The sequence below is a fragment of the Bufo bufo genome, chromosome 8 (genome assembly GCF_905171765.1).
Source record: "Bufo bufo chromosome 8, aBufBuf1.1, whole genome shotgun sequence".
NCBI lineage: Eukaryota > Metazoa > Chordata > Amphibia > Anura > Bufonidae > Bufo > Bufo bufo.
In genome coordinates, this window is record NC_053396.1 from 194,585,918 (window position 1) to 194,606,165 (window position 20,248).

Here is a 20,248-nt window from a genome sequence, read left to right on the forward strand (position 1 = left end):
TGTCTGGGTTCCATATGTTTAAGATCCAGGGGTGAAAAAAGGATGATGCCTGGAAGAAAGAACTCACTTCAAAAAACCATGGAGACTTCAAGCTTCATGGCATAAATAATAATCATCAGATTAATATGAACGTTGGACAATTTTTTATTTTTTTTTATTTAAAATTTATATAAATAATCTATAAGAAATCCAATAAATAAAATGCAATAATATGATAATTTAAATTAATTTGCAAATATATAATAAAATAAATAAATTAATTTTAGATATAAATATATTCAAATAAATTATATAAATACATAAAATATAAATTAATCTTCTTTAAAACATCAAAGAATATTCATCTTTTTTTAGGGATATTCGACAAAAGAAACATATTTTCTTAGAAGGCCCAGAAAACATTGAGGAGAATGAAGTTCCAGAAGAGTTTCTTCTTCTGTGGCGGCTGAAGATTACAATCTGTGGACAGTGATTTTCTTCTTTCTCTTTCTAATATTTCATAGTCACCATTAGTCATAGGATGAAGAGGATTGACTTCATGGGAGATGCGACACAATTAAAGCTTAGAAATTGAATCCTCTAGACTTGTGGATCTTCTTTAAAACTTCTTTGTAGTTATTTTACATGAGCCCAACACCCAACATCTTCCACCATTAGTGAGATGAGGCTGAGTAACACGGCGTCCTGGAGACATTGTGGAGATGCCTACAATAAAATAAGTCAAGGGTTTATTAGGCACCTTGTGGATTGACCATTCACTATAAATTCCTTCATGTCATCTCCTCTATCTGCTATCTATGCTCTTTCTTCCTTCTTTCTTTTTAATGAAATTAGATTGTATAATGTGAAACCCTTTAGTCATCAGAAGAACCTCATCTACTCTAAATCCAGGCTCATTTCTCTGCCCCACCATGGAGGGCAGAGTGATATGGTGCATGTTACATCTGTTGGCCAGTGTCAAACTCTTACCTCTTCCAAAAATTGCTGGAGATGGTGAAGCCATGGCATCAGCTCCTCAGAAGTTGTGCTACTGTATTCTGATGACTCCCTCTAACCAAAAGAAACACAAAATGATAAGTTATGGGTCAATATGTCCAGAACCAAAAACAATACATCAAATCATGAACCAAGCAAAGAGTGACAATGAAAACCATATGAACTTACACAGATCAGAAGATCATCCCTGATCTTGAGGAACATCATGAGTGACTGTGATACAGGGTCAAGCACATCAGATGTGGCCAGATTTGCCAGAACCTCTGCTGTTATTGTAACTCGCTCCAAAGTCAGAATCAGACGGTCACTGGGCTGTATAAGAGAAGATGTTTAAAAGTTTATAGGTTTATAAAAGTGGTTCCTTGTGTATATTTGTAGGTAAAGTTTTATTTTAGAAGATTATTGTGCAAGAAGGTGATGAGCAAGTAAAGAGACAGCCTGCTTACATTTAGGTCACATACAGACGGCTTGTGTCTCATCATTCTTCTGTAGCATTTCATTGCACTGGTGGAAATGTCCTTCTCCTGCGGAGGGTGAGAACAGGATTTGTTGGAGCTTTATATCAAGTGTGGTACATATTATACACAATAAATATTGTAATGACTTAATTAAGAATATGTTCTAATAGAGTGTGACTGCTGATGTCTAATAGAGGGTCAAGAGTCAAAAGCCAGGAACCGATGGTAGATGGGAGCATCTATGAAGTTGGTTACTCTACAATTCTATCAACATATAATAAAGGATCAATTTTCTTGAAGATTTACCAGTAGTTTCCTTCCTGACTTTTGACTCAACCTCCATATCCACGGATCAGACTCCTTTCAGTAGAAGACAATCTTCCCCCTTACATGTTCATTCTGCAGTTCTTTGATCATCTTGATGTCAGTGGAAGATACTGATTTATATCTGGACATTGAACAGCGTCTCTTGTGTGGATGTCCGGTCACGGCAACAAATAGAATACAGAAGACCACCAGTCTGACGTCCATGGCTGGAGTATTGATGTCGATCTGGAGACCTTCTTCTCTTCCTTTGAAACTGTGTATAAGATAATAATACATATGATTATTGTACATAAATTCATCATGTAAATGTCCACAGATCTGATGTTCTGTATATACACCCAGGAGAAGACACTCACCTGCCCGGTTGTCTTGTGTCTCTCTGCTGCTGATCTCAACTGTGGCTCAAGTCTTCCCATCTTTCTCCTTTTATATTTCAGTCTCATGGAAAGAAATTCCTTTATTTTCAGAATGTGGAGGAATCTTCTCTCTAACGTTCAGGATTCAAGAGACAGGAGACAAAGCAGCCGTGGGAACTCTTTACAACTTTCAGTTTCCTTACTATACAGGTGAGAAGGAGACGTCAGGTAACTGGGAGAAGATTCTTAAGACAAACTCCTTCCCCTAATACAGGAGGAGCTATAAACATAATGAGGATCCTCCCGTCACTCAGTAACTACCTCCATATCTGTATATCACAAGGTTTTCTCCTGTCATATGTAGTAAAACTCCTATTAATCATTTAAATGTGGTTCCTGACTTTTGATTTACCCTCTATATTAGACCTCAGCAGTCACACTCTACTAGAACATATTCTCAGAGGAGTCATTACAATATGTATGTTTAATGCACATTACATGATGTAAAGCTCCAAGAAATCCTGCTCTAACCCTTCACAGGAGACCATGTCCACCATGAATGGCGAGACACAAGCCATTCTTGTATAATAATTCTCGAAAATCAATAAATCTAGTGAATGATCTTCAATCATCATGGCTTCCAAAGAAAAGCCTGTAACAGGAAACTTCAGCTACAAAATTTAAGCCAGGTCAACCTAAGAAAATTTTTGGAGTAGGGAATGACAATGGCAATGGTTTAGGGTTGAGGAAGATCCAGCTGTAGTGTCTGTTATTACTCAGAGGAAGAAACTACAAGTAATTAAAAAGATCATCAGTTTGAGCCCCATGAAAGGACAGATACTGTGGTCAACAACAGAGAATCTGCCAGCGAAAACGAAGTGATCTTTACCTGCCGCTACTCCGGTCATGATATCTTTACACAACTGCATGTCATGTCAACAACACACAGCGGCTGCGGCCAATCACTGGCCTCAGCAAAGCACTAAAGAGACCAGTGATTGGTTGCACCCTTCAGGTGTGATTGATGCAACCGGGTAAACAGATCTCAGAGAACTGATGTAGAAGCGAGGGGATCTGTCAAGTAAGCAAGGATCATTTCTTTATTGCAGGTGGATCCACTTACTCCTCCTAAGCTGCATGGTAAGAGCAAGAAGAGGTTAAATAGAGCAACAGGAAGCACTTTTTTTATTGCTCCATCTGTCGGTCCACAGAAAACGTATCAGTGGAAAGCGGTTACCTTCCGCGTTCGTTCCATTTTTTTTTCTCACTTGCATCAATGAAAAGGGCTATTCTCATGTGCAAACATGGACAGACATAGCCTTAAAACTATGGGAGTCTAAAAATATATCAAGAAAGATTTAAAGCAGTTGTCTCATCAGTTCAGGCTCCTCTAACCTCCAGCTATCAGCTGAGGGAAGTTACATCTGGCCAGACATTTCTCCAGCAGCGGACGCTGTACCAATGCTGTAGCAGGAGACCCCCTCTATGATGCCCATACGCCCTGATATAACATATGTCTTTTTGAGAAAATGTACTCCCACATCCCTGCCGAACGGCGCCGCCCCCTCCACTACGTCATGTAATTTATTCACCCCACCATCCTTGCGTCCTCCTTTCTTGGCCTCCGAAATCCTCCGAGCCTGTACGATACTCCGGCTCCTGAGGGAAACAGCCTCAATAGTGTCACTGGGCATGCGACGAGCCCAGTGACGCAATCAGAGCGCTGTTGCCTCAGGAGCCGGAGTATCGTACAGGCGCAGGCAGTCAGCGATACTGCGGCTGCGCGGGATTTCGGAGGCCAAGAAAGGAGGACGCAAGGATGGTGGGGTGAATAAATTACATGACGTAGTGGAGGGAGCGGCGCCGTTCGGCAAGGATGTGGGAGTAAATGTATTTCTTAGGAGGCGTGCTGGGCTTGGAAGAAAGGCGGGCTGGGCACTGCAGGGGGGCGTTACTGGGCTCTAGAGGAGAGGAATAACGCCCCTCTGGGCACCTTGAGGCTTAATTAGCATATCATAAAAATCACTTTTTCATCTAAATGAAAAGTTGAATAAAAGAAAGAAGACACATGCTGGAATGAAGGTACTTTATTGCACATTACTATGTTAACAGTTTTATATGGTAAAAATAGGTGACAGATATAGGGAATTATGAACAGTTCCAAATACCAGTCAATATTGGCACAAAACCTTCAGGCTTCTGCTAGAAAGCTGAACATGAAGAGGAACTTCATCTTTCAGCATGACAACGACCCAAAGCATACATCCAAATCAACAAAGGAATGGCTTCACCAGAAGAAGATTAAAATTTTGGAATGGCCCAGCCAGAGCCCAGACCTGAATCCGGTAGATTTTTTCTTCCCTCTACCTAAAAGATTTCAGTTTGTTTTTCAATTGAGTTGTACAGTTTATAGGTCACATTAAAGGTGGAACATTTTTTGAAATGATTTATCTTTGTCTCATTTTTTTTACAGCACAGAAACCTGACATTTTAACAGGGGTGTGTAGATTTTATATCCACTGTATGTATAATTTTTTATATTTTTTATTTTTCCCAAAAAGTTCCATAAACTATTGAAGACGATAATCAAGATCTTGAAGAGCTTCTTCTTCTGTATTGGCCGAGGTTTATAATCCATGGAAAGTGTTTTTCTTTTCCCGTGTTTCATAGTCACCGGATGAAGATTGGTTGATGCTTCCAGGCTCGGACTGGCCCACTGGGGAGGCGGGGGATTCCTTGGTGGGCCCCCAGTCTCCTAAGCCCGAGATAAGATGGGGAGTAATTATTTCTCCTTTCTCAGGAGAGATAATTATTGTAACCACTAGGTGGCAGTATCACACAGTGATGCAGCCTCCTACTGGTGTACCTTGTACAGGAGGCCCCGCAGTATCTTCTAGACTTCTGGGGCTGCTTGCAGTAAAGGAGGAGAGAACATGTCTGGCCATCCTCCTGCTGTCAGGAAACTGTGGCTGCTGGAGAGAAGGACTCCTCTGCGGTGCTGGGCTGATTTCTCAGGTGTGTGACAGTAGTGAGCTGTAGGAGACTGTAAGGGGGAAATAGGGGATTTGTTTATAGCAGACACAGATCTATGAATGTGTGCTGCTCTCTGCAGAGTTCAGAGTGGCACTGGGGGGACTCTGCCCTAGGTCCTACCCAATGTCTCTGCTTTAGGTGCATCCCCATAAGTGCCCTAGCTCCAGATGCCCCTCCAATGCCCCCACTCTAAAAGCACCCCTAATATTGAATCTTCTTCAGTTGCACCCGAATACCCCTGCAGCTGCTCCAGGATCCCCACTATTACCCTGCCTTAAATGACCCTAATGCCTCTGCTTTAGGTGCACCCTCATAAGTGACCCAGCTCCAGATGCCCCCACTCTAAATGCACCGCTAATATTGCCTCTTCTCCAGTTACCCCTGCTCCAGGATACCCACTATTAGGGCTCGTTCACACGAATGTTTTTTGCGTTCCGTATCCGGGCCGTTTATTGAGTTCCGTATACGGTCCACATACGTAACAATTCATTTCAATGGTTTCGCAAAAAAAATGGAATGTACTCCGTATGCATTATGTTTCCGTATTTCCGTTCCGTTCAAAGATAGAACATGTCCTATTATTGCCCGCAAATCACGTTCCGTGGCTCCATTCAAGTCAATGGGTCCGCAAAAAAAAAAAAACGGAACACATACGGAATGTACTCCGTATGTCTTCCGCATCCGTTCCGTTTTTGCGGAACCATCTATTGAAAATTTTATGCCCAGACCAATTTTTTCTATGTAAGTACTGTATATGCCATACAGAAATACGGAACGGAAAAACGGAATGGAACCGGAAACACTACTGAAACAAAAAACGGATCCGTTAAAAAGGCCCGCAAAACACTAAAAAAGCCATACGGTCGTGTGAACAAGCCCTTACCCTGCCTCAAGTGACCCTAATGTCTCTGTTTCAGGTATGACCCTCCGTTTGTGCCCTTTGCTCACGTTGCTCCTCTAGCACCTTTGCTTGGGCTTTGTTAAAGGTTGTGACCTGCAAAGGGGTTTGGACTTAGGCTACTTTCACACTCGCGTTTGGTGCGGATCCATCATGGATCTGCACAGACGGATCTGTTCAGATAATACAACCATCTGCATCCGTTCAGAACGGATCCGTTTGTATTATCTTTAACATAGCCAAAACGGATCCGTCTTGAACACCATTGAAAGTCAATGGGGGACGGATCAGTTTTGTATTGTGCCAGAATGTGTCAGTGAAAACTGATCCATCCCCATTGACTTACATTGTGTGCCAGGGTGGATCTGTTTGGTTCAGCGTTTTGGTGTCCGCCTCCAAAGCGGAATGGAGACTGAACTGATGCATTCTGAGCGGATCCTTATTTATTCAGAATGCATTAGGGCAAAACTGATCCATTTTGGACCTCTTGTGAGAGCCCTGAACGGATCTGACAAACGGAAACCAAAACGCAAGTGTGAAAGTAGACTTATGCCCAAATAATTCTGCACAGTGCGTCATATTCTCCAGTATTGACACGTAAGGTTTACATGGCGGAAGTGATGATATTCCGTATTTACAGGCATCACTGCCGCCATGTAAAGAGATACTGGTGGTGGAGTGGTGGAGGATTTAAAGGGGTTGTGCAGGTTTTCAAGTTATCCTCTCCACACCATGGGGCATAACTATATGATTAGTGGGGTCCGATTCTGCGACCCCCACTGATCTCAGTAACGGGTCCTGTTCCCCCTTTTTGATGGTGTGACAGGCCACACATATGCCTTGCTGCTCCATTAATTCTCTTTGGGACCACTGGAATTAGCCAGCGCTGTACTCCGCCATCTCCGGCGACCCCATAGAGAATGGATGGAGAGGCAGGGCATATGCTTTACCTGCCACTCAGTCAAGAAGGGCGATCAGTGGTGGCTCCAGCGTTCAGACCCCCACGGATCACTTACTTATCCCTGATCCTGTGGATAGAGGATAACTAGAAAAGTGGACACAGGCCCTTTAACAGGCGAGCATTTCTATTTTAGTTTGACATATATTTTGGGCAAGATTTTACATTTTTATAAAAAAAAAAATTTTTACACCCAAAGAAAACCTTTAACCCCTTAAGGACTCAGCCCTATTTCACCTTAAGGACTTGGCCATTTTTTGCAAATCTGACCATTGTCACTTTAAGTGCTGATAGCTTTTTCAAACGCTTTGACTTACCCAGACCGTTCTGAGATTGTTTTTTCGTCACATATTGTACTTCATGACACTGGTAAAATGAAGTAAAAAAAAATCATTTTTATTTATAAAAAAATACCAAATTTACCCAAATTTTTTAAAAAATTGCAAATTTCCAAGTTTCAGTTTCTCTACTTCTATAATACATAATAATACCTCCAAAAATAGTTATTACTTTACATTCCCCATATGTCTACTTCATGTTTGGATCATTTTGGGAATTATATTTTATTTTTTGGTGATGTTACAAGGCTTAGAAGTTTAGAAGCAAATCTTTTTTGAGATTTTTCCGAAATTTTCAAAAACCAAATTTTTAGGGACCAGTTCAGGTCTGAAGTCACTTTGCGAGGCTTACATAATAGAAACCACCCAAAAATGACCCCATTCTATAAACTACACCCCTCAAGGTATTCAAAACTGATTTTACAAACTTTGTTAATCCTTTAGGTGTTCCACAAGAATTAATGGAAAATAGAGATACAATTTCAAAATTTCACTTTTTTGGCAGATTTTCCATTTTAATATTTTTTTTACAGTTACAAAGCAAGGGTTAACAGCCAAACCAAACTCAATATTTATGGCCCTGATTCTTTAGTTTACGGAAACACCCCATATGTGGTCGTAAACTACTGTACGGGCACACGGCAGGGCGCAGAAGGAAAGGAATGCTGTACGGTTTTTGGAAGGCAGATTTTGCTGGACTGTTTTTTTTGACACCATGTCCCATTTGAAGCCCCCCTGATGCAACCCTAGAGAGGAAACTCCATAAAAGTCACCCCATCTAAGAAACTACACCCCTCAAGGTATTTAAAACAGATTTTACAAACGTCATTAACTCTTTAGGTGTTCCACAAGAGTTATTGGCAAATAGAGATGAAATTTCAGAATTTTAATTTTTTGGCAAATTTTCCATTTTAATCCATTTTTCACAGTAACAAAGCAAGGGTTAACAGCCAAACAAAACTCAATATTTATGGCCCTGATTCTGCAGTTTACAGAAACACCCCATATGTGGTCGTAAACAGCTGCACGGGCACACGGCAGGGAGCAGAAGGAAAGGAATGCCATATGGTTTTTGGAAGGCAGATTTTGCTGGACAGTTTTTTTTGACACCATGTCCCATTTGAAGCCCCCCTGATGCACCCCTAGAGTAGAAACTCCAAAAAAGTGGCCCCATTTTAGAAACTACGGGATAGGGTGGCAGTATTGTTGGTACTAGTTTAGGGTACATATGATTTTTGGTTGCTCTATATTACACTTTTTGTGAGGAAAGATAACAAGAAATAGCTGTTTTGGCACCGTTTTTATTTTTTGTTATTTACAACATTCATCTGACAGGTTAGATCATGTGATATTTTTATAGACCAGGTTGTCACGGATGCGGCGATACCTAATATGTATACTTTTTTTTTATTTATGTAAGTATTACAGAATGATTTCTTTTTTGAAGCAAAAAAAATCATGTTTTAGTGTTTCCATAGTCTGAGAGACATAATTTTTTTCAGTTTTTGGGCGATTACCTTGGGTAGGGTATGATTTTTGCGGGATGAGATGACGGTTTTATTGGCACTATTTTGGGGTGTGTGTGACTTTTTGATCGCTTGCTATTTTACTTTTTGTGATGTAAGGTGACAAGAAATAGTTTATTTAGCACAGTTTTTATTTTAAATTTTTTACGGTGTTCATCTGAGAGTTAGGTCATGTGATATTTTTATAGAGCCAGTCGATACGGACACGGCGATACCTAATATGTATACTTTTTTTTATTTATGTAAGTTTTACACAATAATATCATTTTTGAAACAAAAGAAAAATCATGTTTTAGTGTCTCCTTATTCTGAGAGCCATAGTTTTTTCAGTTTTTGGGCGATTATCTTAGGTAGGGTCTCATTTTTTGCGGGATGAGATGACGGTTTGATTGGCAGTATTTTGGGGTGCATATGACTTTTTTATCGCTTGCTATTAAGCTTTTTGTGATGTAAGGTGACAAAAAATAGTTTACAGGGAGTGCAGAATTATTAGGCAAGTTGTATTTTTGAGGATTAATTTTATTATTGAACAACAACCATGTTCTCAATGAACCCAAAAAACTCATTAATATCAAAGCTGAATATTTTTGGAAGTAGTTTTTAGTTTGTTTTTAGTTTTAGCTATTTTAGGGGGATATCTGTGTGTGCAGGTGACTATTACTGTGCATAATTATTAGGCAACTTAACAAAAAACAAATATATACCCATTTAAATTATTTATTTTTACCAGTGAAACCAATATAACATCTCAACATTCACAAATATACATTTCTGACATTCAAAAACAAAACAAAAACAAATCAGTGACCAATATAGCCACCTTTCTTTGCAAGGACACTCAAAAGCCTGCCATCCATGGATTCTGTCAGTGTTTTGATCTGTTCACCATCAACATTGCGTGCAGCAGCAACCACAGCCTCCCAGACACTGTTCAGAGAGGTGTACTGTTTTCCCTCCTTGTAAATCTCACATTTGATGATGGACCACAGGTTCTCAACGGGGTTCAGATCAGGTGAACAAGGAGGCCATGTCATTAGATTTTCTTCTTTTATACCCTTTCTTGCCAGCCACGCTGTGGAGTACTTGGACGCGTGTGATGGAGCATTGTCCTGCATGAAAATCATGTTTTTCTTGAAGGATGCAGACTTCTTCCTGTACCACTGCTTGAAGAAGGTGTCTTCCAGAAACTGGCAGTAGGACTGGGAGTTGAGCTTGACTCCATCCTCAACCCGAAAAGGCCCCACAAGCTCATCTTTGATGATACCAGCCCAAACCAGTACTCCACCTCCACCTTGCTGGCGTCTGAGTCGGACTGGAGCTTTCTGCCCTTTACCAATCCAGCCACCGGCCCATCCATCTGGCCCATCAAGACTCACTCTCATTTCATCAGTCCATAAAACCTTAGAAAAATCAGTCTTGAGATATTTCTTGGCCCAGTCTTGACGTTTCAGCTTGTGTGTCTTGTTCAGTGGTGGTCGTCTTTCAGCCTTTCTTACCTTGGCCATGTCTCTGAGTATTGCACACCTTGTGCTTTTGGGCACTCCAGTGATGTTGCAGCTCTGAAATATGGCCAAACTGGTGGCAAGTGGCATCTTGGCAGCTGCACGCTTGACTTTTCTCAGTTCATGGGCAGTTATTTTGCGCCTTGGTTTTTCCACACGCTTCTTGCGACCCTGTTGACTATTTTGAATGAAACGCTTGATTGTTCGATGATCACGCTTCAGAAGCTTTGCAATTTTAAGAGTGCTGCATCCCTCTGCAAGATATCTCACTATTTTTGACTTTTCTGAGCCTGTCAAGTCCTTCTTTTGACCCATTTTGCCAAAGGAAAGGAAGTTGCCTAATAATTATGCACACCTAATATAGGGTGTTGATGTCATTAGACCACACCCCTTCTCATTACAGAGATGCACATCACCTAATATGCTTAATTGGTCGTAGGCTTTCGAGCCTATACAGCTTGGAGTAAGACAACATGCATAAAGAGGATGATGTGGTCAAAATACTCATTTGCCTAATAATTCTGCACGCAGTGTATTTAGCACAGTTTATATTTTTTATTTTTTACGGTGTTCATCTGAGGGGTTAGGTCATGTGATATTTTTATAGAGCCGGTCGATACGGACGCGGCGGTACCTAATATGTATGCTTTTTTCCCCCCCTATTTTTTACCAATTTTTTTTTACTTTATTTGGGGAAAATGAATTTTTTGTTTATTTTTACTTGAAACTTTAAAAAAAAATTGTGGAAAACTTAATTTTTTCAACTTTTTTTTCACTTTATTTTTTGTCCCACTTTGGGACTTGAACTTTTAGGGGTCTAATCCTTTACAATGCATTCCAATACTTCTGTATTGGAATGCATTGGCTGTATGAGTAATACTGTGTGTATTACTCATACAGCTTCTGGCCTGTGAGATCCAGGGGGCTGGTTCTCACAGGCTCGTCACCGGAAGGCAGCGCGATGCCTTCCTTAGGCATCGCGCTGCCTTCCATGCCATCGGGTCCCCCTACAGCCGCATGGGTACCCGATGGCACCGCGACACACCGCCGCAAACCGCTGGTAAATCCGCAAACCGCAGGGCGGCGGTGATCGGAAATACACATGACGTACCGGTACGTCATGGGTCCTTAAGGGGTTAAGGATAGGGAATGTGAAAAGGTAAAACAGCTATGACATGACAGGTGATAAATATCTGATTGGTGGGTGTCTGACTGCTGGGATCCCCATGATCAAGGGAACGTGGTCTTAAAGGGGTTGTCTCACTTCATCGGATTTATCATGTAGAGAAAGTTAATACAAGGCACTTACTAATATATTGTTATTATCCATATTGCTTCCTTTGCTGGATGATGGCTTGCAGGGTGGTCTGTAACCATGGAAACAAGCAGTGTATAATGTGATGGAAAAATGAATCCAGCCAGCAAAGGAAGCAACATGGATCACAGTATATTAGTAAGTTGCTATTAACTTTCTCTACATGATAAATGCCACTTACTGAAGTGAGACAACCCCTTTAAGACCCTTGTGTACATAGATTGGTGGTAATGTAATTGAATGTCTCAGGACCCCTTTATCATGATCAGTGGGTGTCCCAGCAGTCAGACCCCCAGCAATCTGATATTTATCACCTATCCTGTAGATGGGCGATGGTCATTATGGTAGGACAACCCTTTTAAATACTGCAGATTATGTGCAATCTGAGGAGGTTAAGATTTGGTAAATTTCATGCCAGACATTTATGCTTAAAAGGTTTGTTTCACTTCAGTAAATGACATTTATCATGCAGTTAATACAAGGCACTTACTAATGTATTGTGATTGTCCATATTGCCTCCTTTCCATCACATTATACACAGCACGTATCCGTAGCCTGCCAGATCCGTGCTTACGCTAGCCCACCGCCAGAGGTCCGCTCTGGCCCCATTCACTATAATGCTGGAAGTCCGGCCACAGCATGGCAAACATGCCGAGAGGCGGCCGGACAAAAACTACAGCGGACTTCCGGGGGCACGGTGGGCTAGCGTTAGCACGGATGCGACAGGCTGTTCCCCCGCCGGAACATCCTGCCGGACCCTGCTACTGCAAGTGTGAAAGTAGCCTAAATTCTGCCACATGTATGTTGTTTGTGCATTTTGCTGTGAGTGTCCGCCATCATACGTCATCTTTAATATTTCTGTTATCACTGTAAGGGCTCATGAACACGACCGTTGGATTTTTTGCAGTCTGCAAATTACGGATCCGTAAAACATGGATACCGGGTGTGTGCATTCCACATTATGCGGAACAGAACAGCCGGCCTCTAATAGAACAGTCCTATCCTTGTCGGTAATGTGGACAATAATAGGACATGTTCTATCATTTTGCGTAACGGCCATGCGGACATACAGACACGTAATGTACATGGAGTCATTTCCGTTTTTTTGCGGCCCCATTGAAGTGAATGGTTTCACATACAGGCCACAAAAAAAAATAATGATACGGACAAGGAAAAAAAATAAGTTAGTGTGAAGGAGCCCTAAGGTGCGCCCCCAGAATCAGTTACACTGGTGGGCCCTAGGTATCCCAGTCCGACACTGGATGCATCAGAATTTACAAGGGTTTTCCGAGACTTTAACTCCTTAAGGACCGGGCTCATTTTCACCTTCAGGACCAAGCCATTTTTTGCAAATCTGACCAGTGTCACTTTATGTGGTGATAACTTTAAAACGTTTTGACTTATCCAGGCCGTTCTGAGATTGTTTATTCGTCACATATTGTACTTCATGACAGCGGTAAAATGGAGTAAAAAAATGCATTTTTATTTATAAAAAAATACCAAATTTGCTAAAAATTTGGAAACATTTTAACATTTCCAAGTTTCAATTTCTCTACTTCTATAATACAAAGTAATACCTACAAAAATAGTTATTACTTTATATTCCCCATATGTCTACTTCATATTTGGATCATTTTGGGAATGACATTTTATTTTTGGGGGATGTTACAATTTTTCCGAAATTTTCAAAAAAACACTTTTCAAGGACCAGTTCAGATCTGAAGTCACTTTGTGAGGCTTATATAATATAAACCACCCAAAAATGACCCCATTCTAGAAACTACACCCCTCAAGGTATTCAAAACAGATTTTACAAACTTTCTTAACCCTTTAGGTGTTCCACAAGAATTAATGGAAAATAGAGATACAATTTCAAAATTTCACTTTTTTGGCAGATTTTCCATTTTAATCATTTTTTTCCAGTTACAAAGCAAGGGTTAACAGCCAAACCAAACTCAATATTTATGGCTCTGATTCTGGAGTTTACAGAAACACCCCATATGTGGTCGTAAACAGCTGTACGGGCACACGGCAGGGCGCAGAAGGAAAGGAATGCCATACGGTTTTTAGAAGGCAGATTTTGCTGGACTGGTTTTTTGACACCATGTCCCATTTGAAGCCCCCCTGATGCACCCCTAGAGTAGAAACTCCAAAAAAGTGACCCCATTTTAGAAACTATGGGATAGGGTGGCAGTTTTTTTGGTACATATGATTTTTGGTTGCTCTATATTACACTTTTTGTGAGGCAAGGTAACAAGAAATAGCTGTTTTGGCACCGTTTTTATTTTTTGTTATTTACAACATTCATCTGACAGGTTAGATCATGTGGTATTTTTATAGACCAGGTTGTCACGGACGCGGTGATACCTAATATGTATACTTTTTTTTTAAATGATGTAAGTTTTACACAATGATTTCATTTTTGAAACAAAAAAAATCATGTTTTAGTGTCTCCATATTCTGAGAGACATAGTTTTTTCAGTTTTTGGGCGATTATCTTTGGTAGGGTCTCATTTTTTGCGGGATGAGATGACGGTTTGATTGGCACTATTTTGGGGTGCATATGACTTTTTGATCGCTTGCTATTACACTTTATGTGATGTAAGGTGACAAAAAATGGTTTATTTAGCACAGTTTTTATTTTTTACGGTGTTCACTTGAGGGGTTAGGTCATGTGATAATTTTATAGAGCCGGTCGATACGGACGCGGCGATACCTAATATGTATACTTTTTTTTTATTTATGTAAGTTTTACACAATAATATCATTTTTGAAACAAAAAAAATTCATGTTTTAGTGTCTCCATATTCTGAGAGCCATAGTTTTTTCAGTTTTTGGGCGATTATCTTAGGTAGAGTCTCATTTTTTGCGGGATGAGAGGACGGTTTGATTGGCACTTTGGGGTGCATATGACTTTTTGATTGCTTGCTATTGCACTTTTTGTGATGTAAGGTGACAAAAAATGTTTTTTTTAGCACAGTATAGAGCCAGGTCATGTGATATTTTTATAGAGCCGGTCGATACGGACGCGGCGATACCATATTTTTTTTTTTTTTTTTTGGGCAATTGTCTCAGGTAGGGGCTCATTTTTTGCGGGATGAGGTGACGGTTAGATTGGTACTATATTGGTGGGCAAACGCCTTTTTGATCGCTTGCTGTTGTACTTTTTGTGATGTAAGGTGACAAATAAATGGTTTATTTAGCACAGTTTTTATTTTTTATGGTGTTCATCTGAGGGGTTAGGTCATGTGATATATTTATAGAGCCAGTCGATACGGACACGGCGATACCTATGTATACTCCCCCCCCCCCTATTTTTTACCAATTTTTTTTCTTTATTTGGGGAAAATGACGTTTTTGTTTATTTTTACTTGAAACTTTTAATTTTTGGGGGGGAAAACTTTATTTTTTAAACTTTTTTTTCACTTTATTTTTTGTCCCACTTTGGGACTTCAACTTTTGGGGGTCTAATCCTTTACAATGCATTCCAATACAGAAGTATTGGAATGCATTGGCTGTATGACTAATACTGTGTGTATTACTCATACAGCTTCCGGCCTGTGAGATCCAGGGGGCTGGATCTCACAGGCTCGTGACCGGAAGGCAGCGCCGATGCCTCAGGAAGGCATCGCGCTGCCTTCCATGCCATCGGGTCCCTCCCACAGCCCCACGGGGACCAGATGGCACCGCTGCCTGCCGCATCATAAAAAGCTGCAAACCGCAGGTATGAATTGACACGAGCCCCCCCCCCCTCCCCGCGCATTTAGCCAAGGTGCCTGCTCAATGATTTGAGCAGGCACCTAGTTCCGATCACCGCCCCCCGCGCGGCGGTGATCGGAAATACACAGGGCGTACAGGTACGCCCTGTGTCCTTAATTACCGGGACATCAGGGCGTACCTGTACGCCCTGTGTCCGGAAGAGGTTAATACTGAGAGGATCGGGCTCATTTTCAACCTTAGGACCAGGCCATTTTTTGTAAATCTGACCAGTGTCACTTTATGCATTAATCACTCTGGGATGCTTTTACCTATCATACTGATTCCAAGACAGTTTTTTCGTGACACATTCTACTTTATGCTTTATTCGCGGATACTTCCCTCATTTCTTTGTGAAAAATTCCCAAATTTCATGAAAATTTTTTAAATTTTGCATTTTTCTAACTTTGAAACTCTTTGCTTGTAAGAAAAATGGACATGCCAAATAAATTATATATTGATTCGCATATTCAATATGTCTACTTTATGTTGGCATCATAAAGTTGACATGTTTTTACTTTTTGAAGATGCTAGAGGGCTTCAAAGTTGAGCAGCAATTTTAAAAATTTTTATGACAATTTCAAAATCAGATTTTTTTAGGTACCAGTTCAGTTTTGAAGTGAATTTGAGGGTATTTATGTTAGAAATCCCCCATAAATGACCCCATTATGAAAACTGCACCTCTCAATGTATTGAAAATGACATTCAGAAAGTTTGTTAACCCTTTAAGTGTTTCACAGGAATAGCTGCAAAGTGGAGGAGAAAATTCTAAATCTCCTTTTTTTTACACTAACATGTTCTTGTAGCCCCTTTCATTTCATTTTTACAAGGAGTAATAGGAAAAAAAGCGCCACAAAATTCGTAGCCCAATTTCTCCCGAGTCAGAAAATACCTCATATGTGGATGTAGAGTGATCTGCGGGTAAACTACACGGCTCAGAAGAGGAGCGACATTGAGATTTTGGACAACCAAAATCCCAATGGCGCTCCTTCTCTTTTCTGAGCCGTGTAGTTCGCCCGCAGAGCACTTTACGTCCACATATGGGATATGTCCTTACTCAGGAGAAATGACGATGAGGAAAAACAAGAATAACAGAAAAGTGGGGTCATCCTCATCCTCACTGGGGCTCTCGGAGTCGAAAAGCAGCTGGGCGTATATATGCCTCCTCGGCCGAGAACATCTGGCGGGCCATCTTAGAATGCTAAATGGGAATGCGTGTGTGTGAAAAACTTTATTTAGTGTGTGTGGGGGGGGGGGGGGGGGACGGTGTGTTTTTATGTATACCCTACCCTAACCCACCCTAACCTAACAGAATCCCCGAAAAATTGCTCACACCCTAAAAACTCGCTGATCAGCGGTACCAAGTTGATCAGAGGTGGGGTGGGCGATGCGCTAACAGTGGCTGGACGCTCTTTTACGGCTAAGAGTGCCGGCCACAGTCAGCGCACCTACAAAAATAAAAATAAATTGCTTGCGCCCAAAAATATGTGGGGGAAGGGGGGGCAAGTTGCAGCACCCCTGGGGGGATGGGGGTCGCACACTACCCCTGCCTAACCTAAAGCTCTCTCTAAATGTTTATATGCCAGATGGCACTTTATGGGGTCTCAGGGGCCACGAATGGCAGCGGACCGTGTGGGATGCAGAGGGACCGACACAGGGTTCCTCTCTCCTTGCTCACACAGAAGTCTGTGGGCGGGGAGAGCGGAGCTCCAGGATGTTATCTCCAGGTCAGTCCCTCTAGCCAATCACAGGCGATCCTTAACCTCATCTTCACCCTCCGTCACCGCCACCTCACAGGTTCTACATCACCGATCACCCTCCTATTCCGGGTCATCGGAGACCCGAATAACCCGAAAAACGCTGCAAACCGCAGGTCTGAATTGACCTGCGGTTAGCAGCGATCGCTGATACGGGGGGGGTGTCACAGGACCCCCCTCGGCATTGTCACAGGGTGCCTGCTGAATGATTTCAGCAGGCACACCGTTCCGATCACCGCCCGCCGTGCAGTGGTGATCGGAAATACACAGGGCCTACCTGTACGCCCTGTGTCCTTAAGGACTCTGACATCAGGGCGTACAGGTACGCTCTGTGTCCGTAAGAGGTTAAGAAGGCACCGGCGCTCAATTCAGTGCCGTGGTCTTCTCCTTGCTCACCAAGCACAGCGCCGTACATTGTATAGTGGTTGTGCTTGGTATCGCAGCTCAGCCCCATTCCATTGTATGGGGCTGAGCTGCTTCTAGGCCACGTAAGCGATGAACGGCCTAGGTAAAAGTTGGAGAAGGAAGAAAGTGCCGCTTCCTTCTCAAACAGCTGATCGGCGGGGGTCATCAGTATTACACTCTCGAAAAACCCCTTTAAGTTTAAAAATTGAAGATCATCCTCTAGACTTGTGGATCTTCTTTGAAGCTTATTTTTTATTATTTTCCATGAGCCCAGCACCCAACATCTTCAAACCATTAGTGAGATGAGACTGATGAGTAACATGGCATGGTGGAGACATTGTGGAGATGCCTACAATAAAAAAAGTAAAGGATTTAGTAGGCATGTTGTGGATTCACCATTATTAACTACAAATTCCTCGTCTTCATGTCATCTTCTCTATCTGCCCGTTGTTCTTCTAAAATTCTTCTACCTTCTCTGTGAAGTTCAGATCATTGCATAATATTAACCACTCTAGTCATCAGTGTGATCTCATCTACTGCACATGTTCAGTGTCATTTATCTGCTCAACCATGAAGGACAGGATGACACTGGAACATGACACATCTAACATTAATACAGGAGACTTATTTCTTCCACAAAGTGCTGGAGATGGTGCAGCCATAGCTTCAGTTCCTCAGAAGGCGTTTTACTGTGTTCTGGTGATTCCCTCTAAACATGAGAAATACAATATGAGAGTAAGGCCAAGTTCAAGTTATTTGGTCAGTTATTTCTATCAGTCATTATGAGCCAAAACCAAGTGCGGGTCAAAGACACAGAGCAGGTGCAGATCTTTCCATTATACCTTATCTCTGAGTAGGCTTCACTACTGGTTTTGGCTCACAATAACTGATACAAATAACTGACCAAATAAGTGAAGTGTGAACTTGGCCTATGTTATGTCCAGAATCAAAACATAAACTCATGAACCCTGAAAACAATGAACATGAGGACAATTTGGACAGATCAGAAGATCATCCCTGGCTTTGAGGAACATCATGAGTGACTGTGATACAGAGACAGGTACAGCAGACGTGGACAGATTTACCAGAACCTCTGTGTTTATTGTAAATCGATCCAAGGTCAGAATCAGATGATCACTGGGCTGTAGAAGGGAAGATGCTGAAAGAGTTATAGGTTCCTAAAAGTGGTTCCTTGTGTATCTTCAGAGTTAAAGGGCTTCTGTCACCCCCCAAACAGCAATTTTCAGTATTGGACTTAATATAATTGCTAATGTACGCAGAGTCCATATATACCCCTCTTACCTCTGGCTGTGCTTTAAATTCTTTAAAAATAGTACTTTTGTGATATGCAAATTTCTTCACTAGCAGCAAGTTGGGCGGTTACTTGCTGGTAGCCGCCGCATCCTTGGTCTAAAAAAACGCCCCCTCCTCCACTTGATTGACAGGGCCGGCGAGCGCTCTCCTCCTTCCGCTGGCCCTGTCTGCAGCTGAAATCCCACGCCTGCGCCGTTCCGGTCCTCATTCGGCGCAGGCGCTCTGAGAGAAGGACGCTCGCTTGGCTGCTCCTTCCTCAGTGCGCCTGCGCCGATGACGTCAGTCCTACACCAGGAGGAGAAGACGCCGGCATCGCTGGTAAGGAGACGGAGAGTCCGGTGACGTCGCTGGATGCTTTATTCAGGTAAGTGTTTGCCTAATAAGCATGCAGCCACTACAACCACCAACGAAATGGGGTGCCATTATTTTACAAAAAGTATATTTAGACACACCAACGCTTATAAATAATATACCCATAATTAATAAATATATATGTACAGTACAGACCAAAAGTTTGGACACACCTTCTCATTCAAAGAGTTTTCTTTATTTTCACGACTATGAAGGCATCAAAACTATGAATTAACACATGTGGAATTATATACATAACAAACAAGTGTGAAAAAACTGAAAATATGGCATATTCTAGGTTCTTCAAAGTAGCCACCTTTTGCTTTGATTACTGCTTTGCACACTCTTGGCATTTATATTAGCCACATTATATTAAGTGACAGAAGCCCTTTAAGGAGAATTCTATTTAGAGGAGTATTACGTAAGAAATCGATGAGCAAAAGAAACTAAAGCTAGAGGCGTACTTACCTTTAGGTCACATACTTGTGTCTCATCATTCTTCTGTATCTGAGCTGAGACGCCCACTGATCGGTAGAAGGAGGAGAGAGAAGTTCTCCGACAGAACGCTCTTTTCTTTATTCAAGAGCCTACAGCGAGAAGAGACAGCTCTCTGTGAGCGCTTCTCTTTCCTACTTCTAACGATCAGTGGGGGTCCAGTGTCGTTATGACATATTAATATATTTTTTATAAATGAACATTTTAAGTGCAAAACATAGTACAAGAGATATACAAGATATATACACAGAAGAAAATGGATTAAACAGAAGCAGCTGAGTAATCACTTGACTTACACAACCCTGCTGGGGCAAATTAGTGGACACACCGTCACCAATGTCAGAAGTCGGCTTCCATGTGTGCGACCCAGTGATGAGAGCAGCTTGCAGGAGTTCCAGCTTGGACCCATCCTGCACAATCTGTGTAATCGGCTCCCTTCCTTCCATTGGAACTACCCTTTCAT

General features: G+C 41.7%; 1 protein-coding gene across 1 annotated transcript; it reads right to left on the bottom strand.

The window, feature by feature from the left end:
* Positions 1-615: 615 nt before the first annotated feature.
* Positions 616-20,231, bottom strand: LOC120978148 (interferon lambda-3-like). Its single transcript, XM_040406374.1, has 8 exons — positions 20,082-20,231; positions 18,711-18,767; positions 18,243-18,334; positions 1,845-2,034; positions 1,443-1,520; positions 1,165-1,308; positions 970-1,050; positions 616-705 (listed from the first exon to the last, which is right to left on the bottom strand). The coding sequence occupies exons 1-8, from the start codon at positions 20,229-20,231 to the stop codon at positions 616-618; spliced, it is 882 nt and encodes a 293-aa protein (XP_040262308.1).
* Positions 20,232-20,248: the final 17 nt, after the last annotated feature.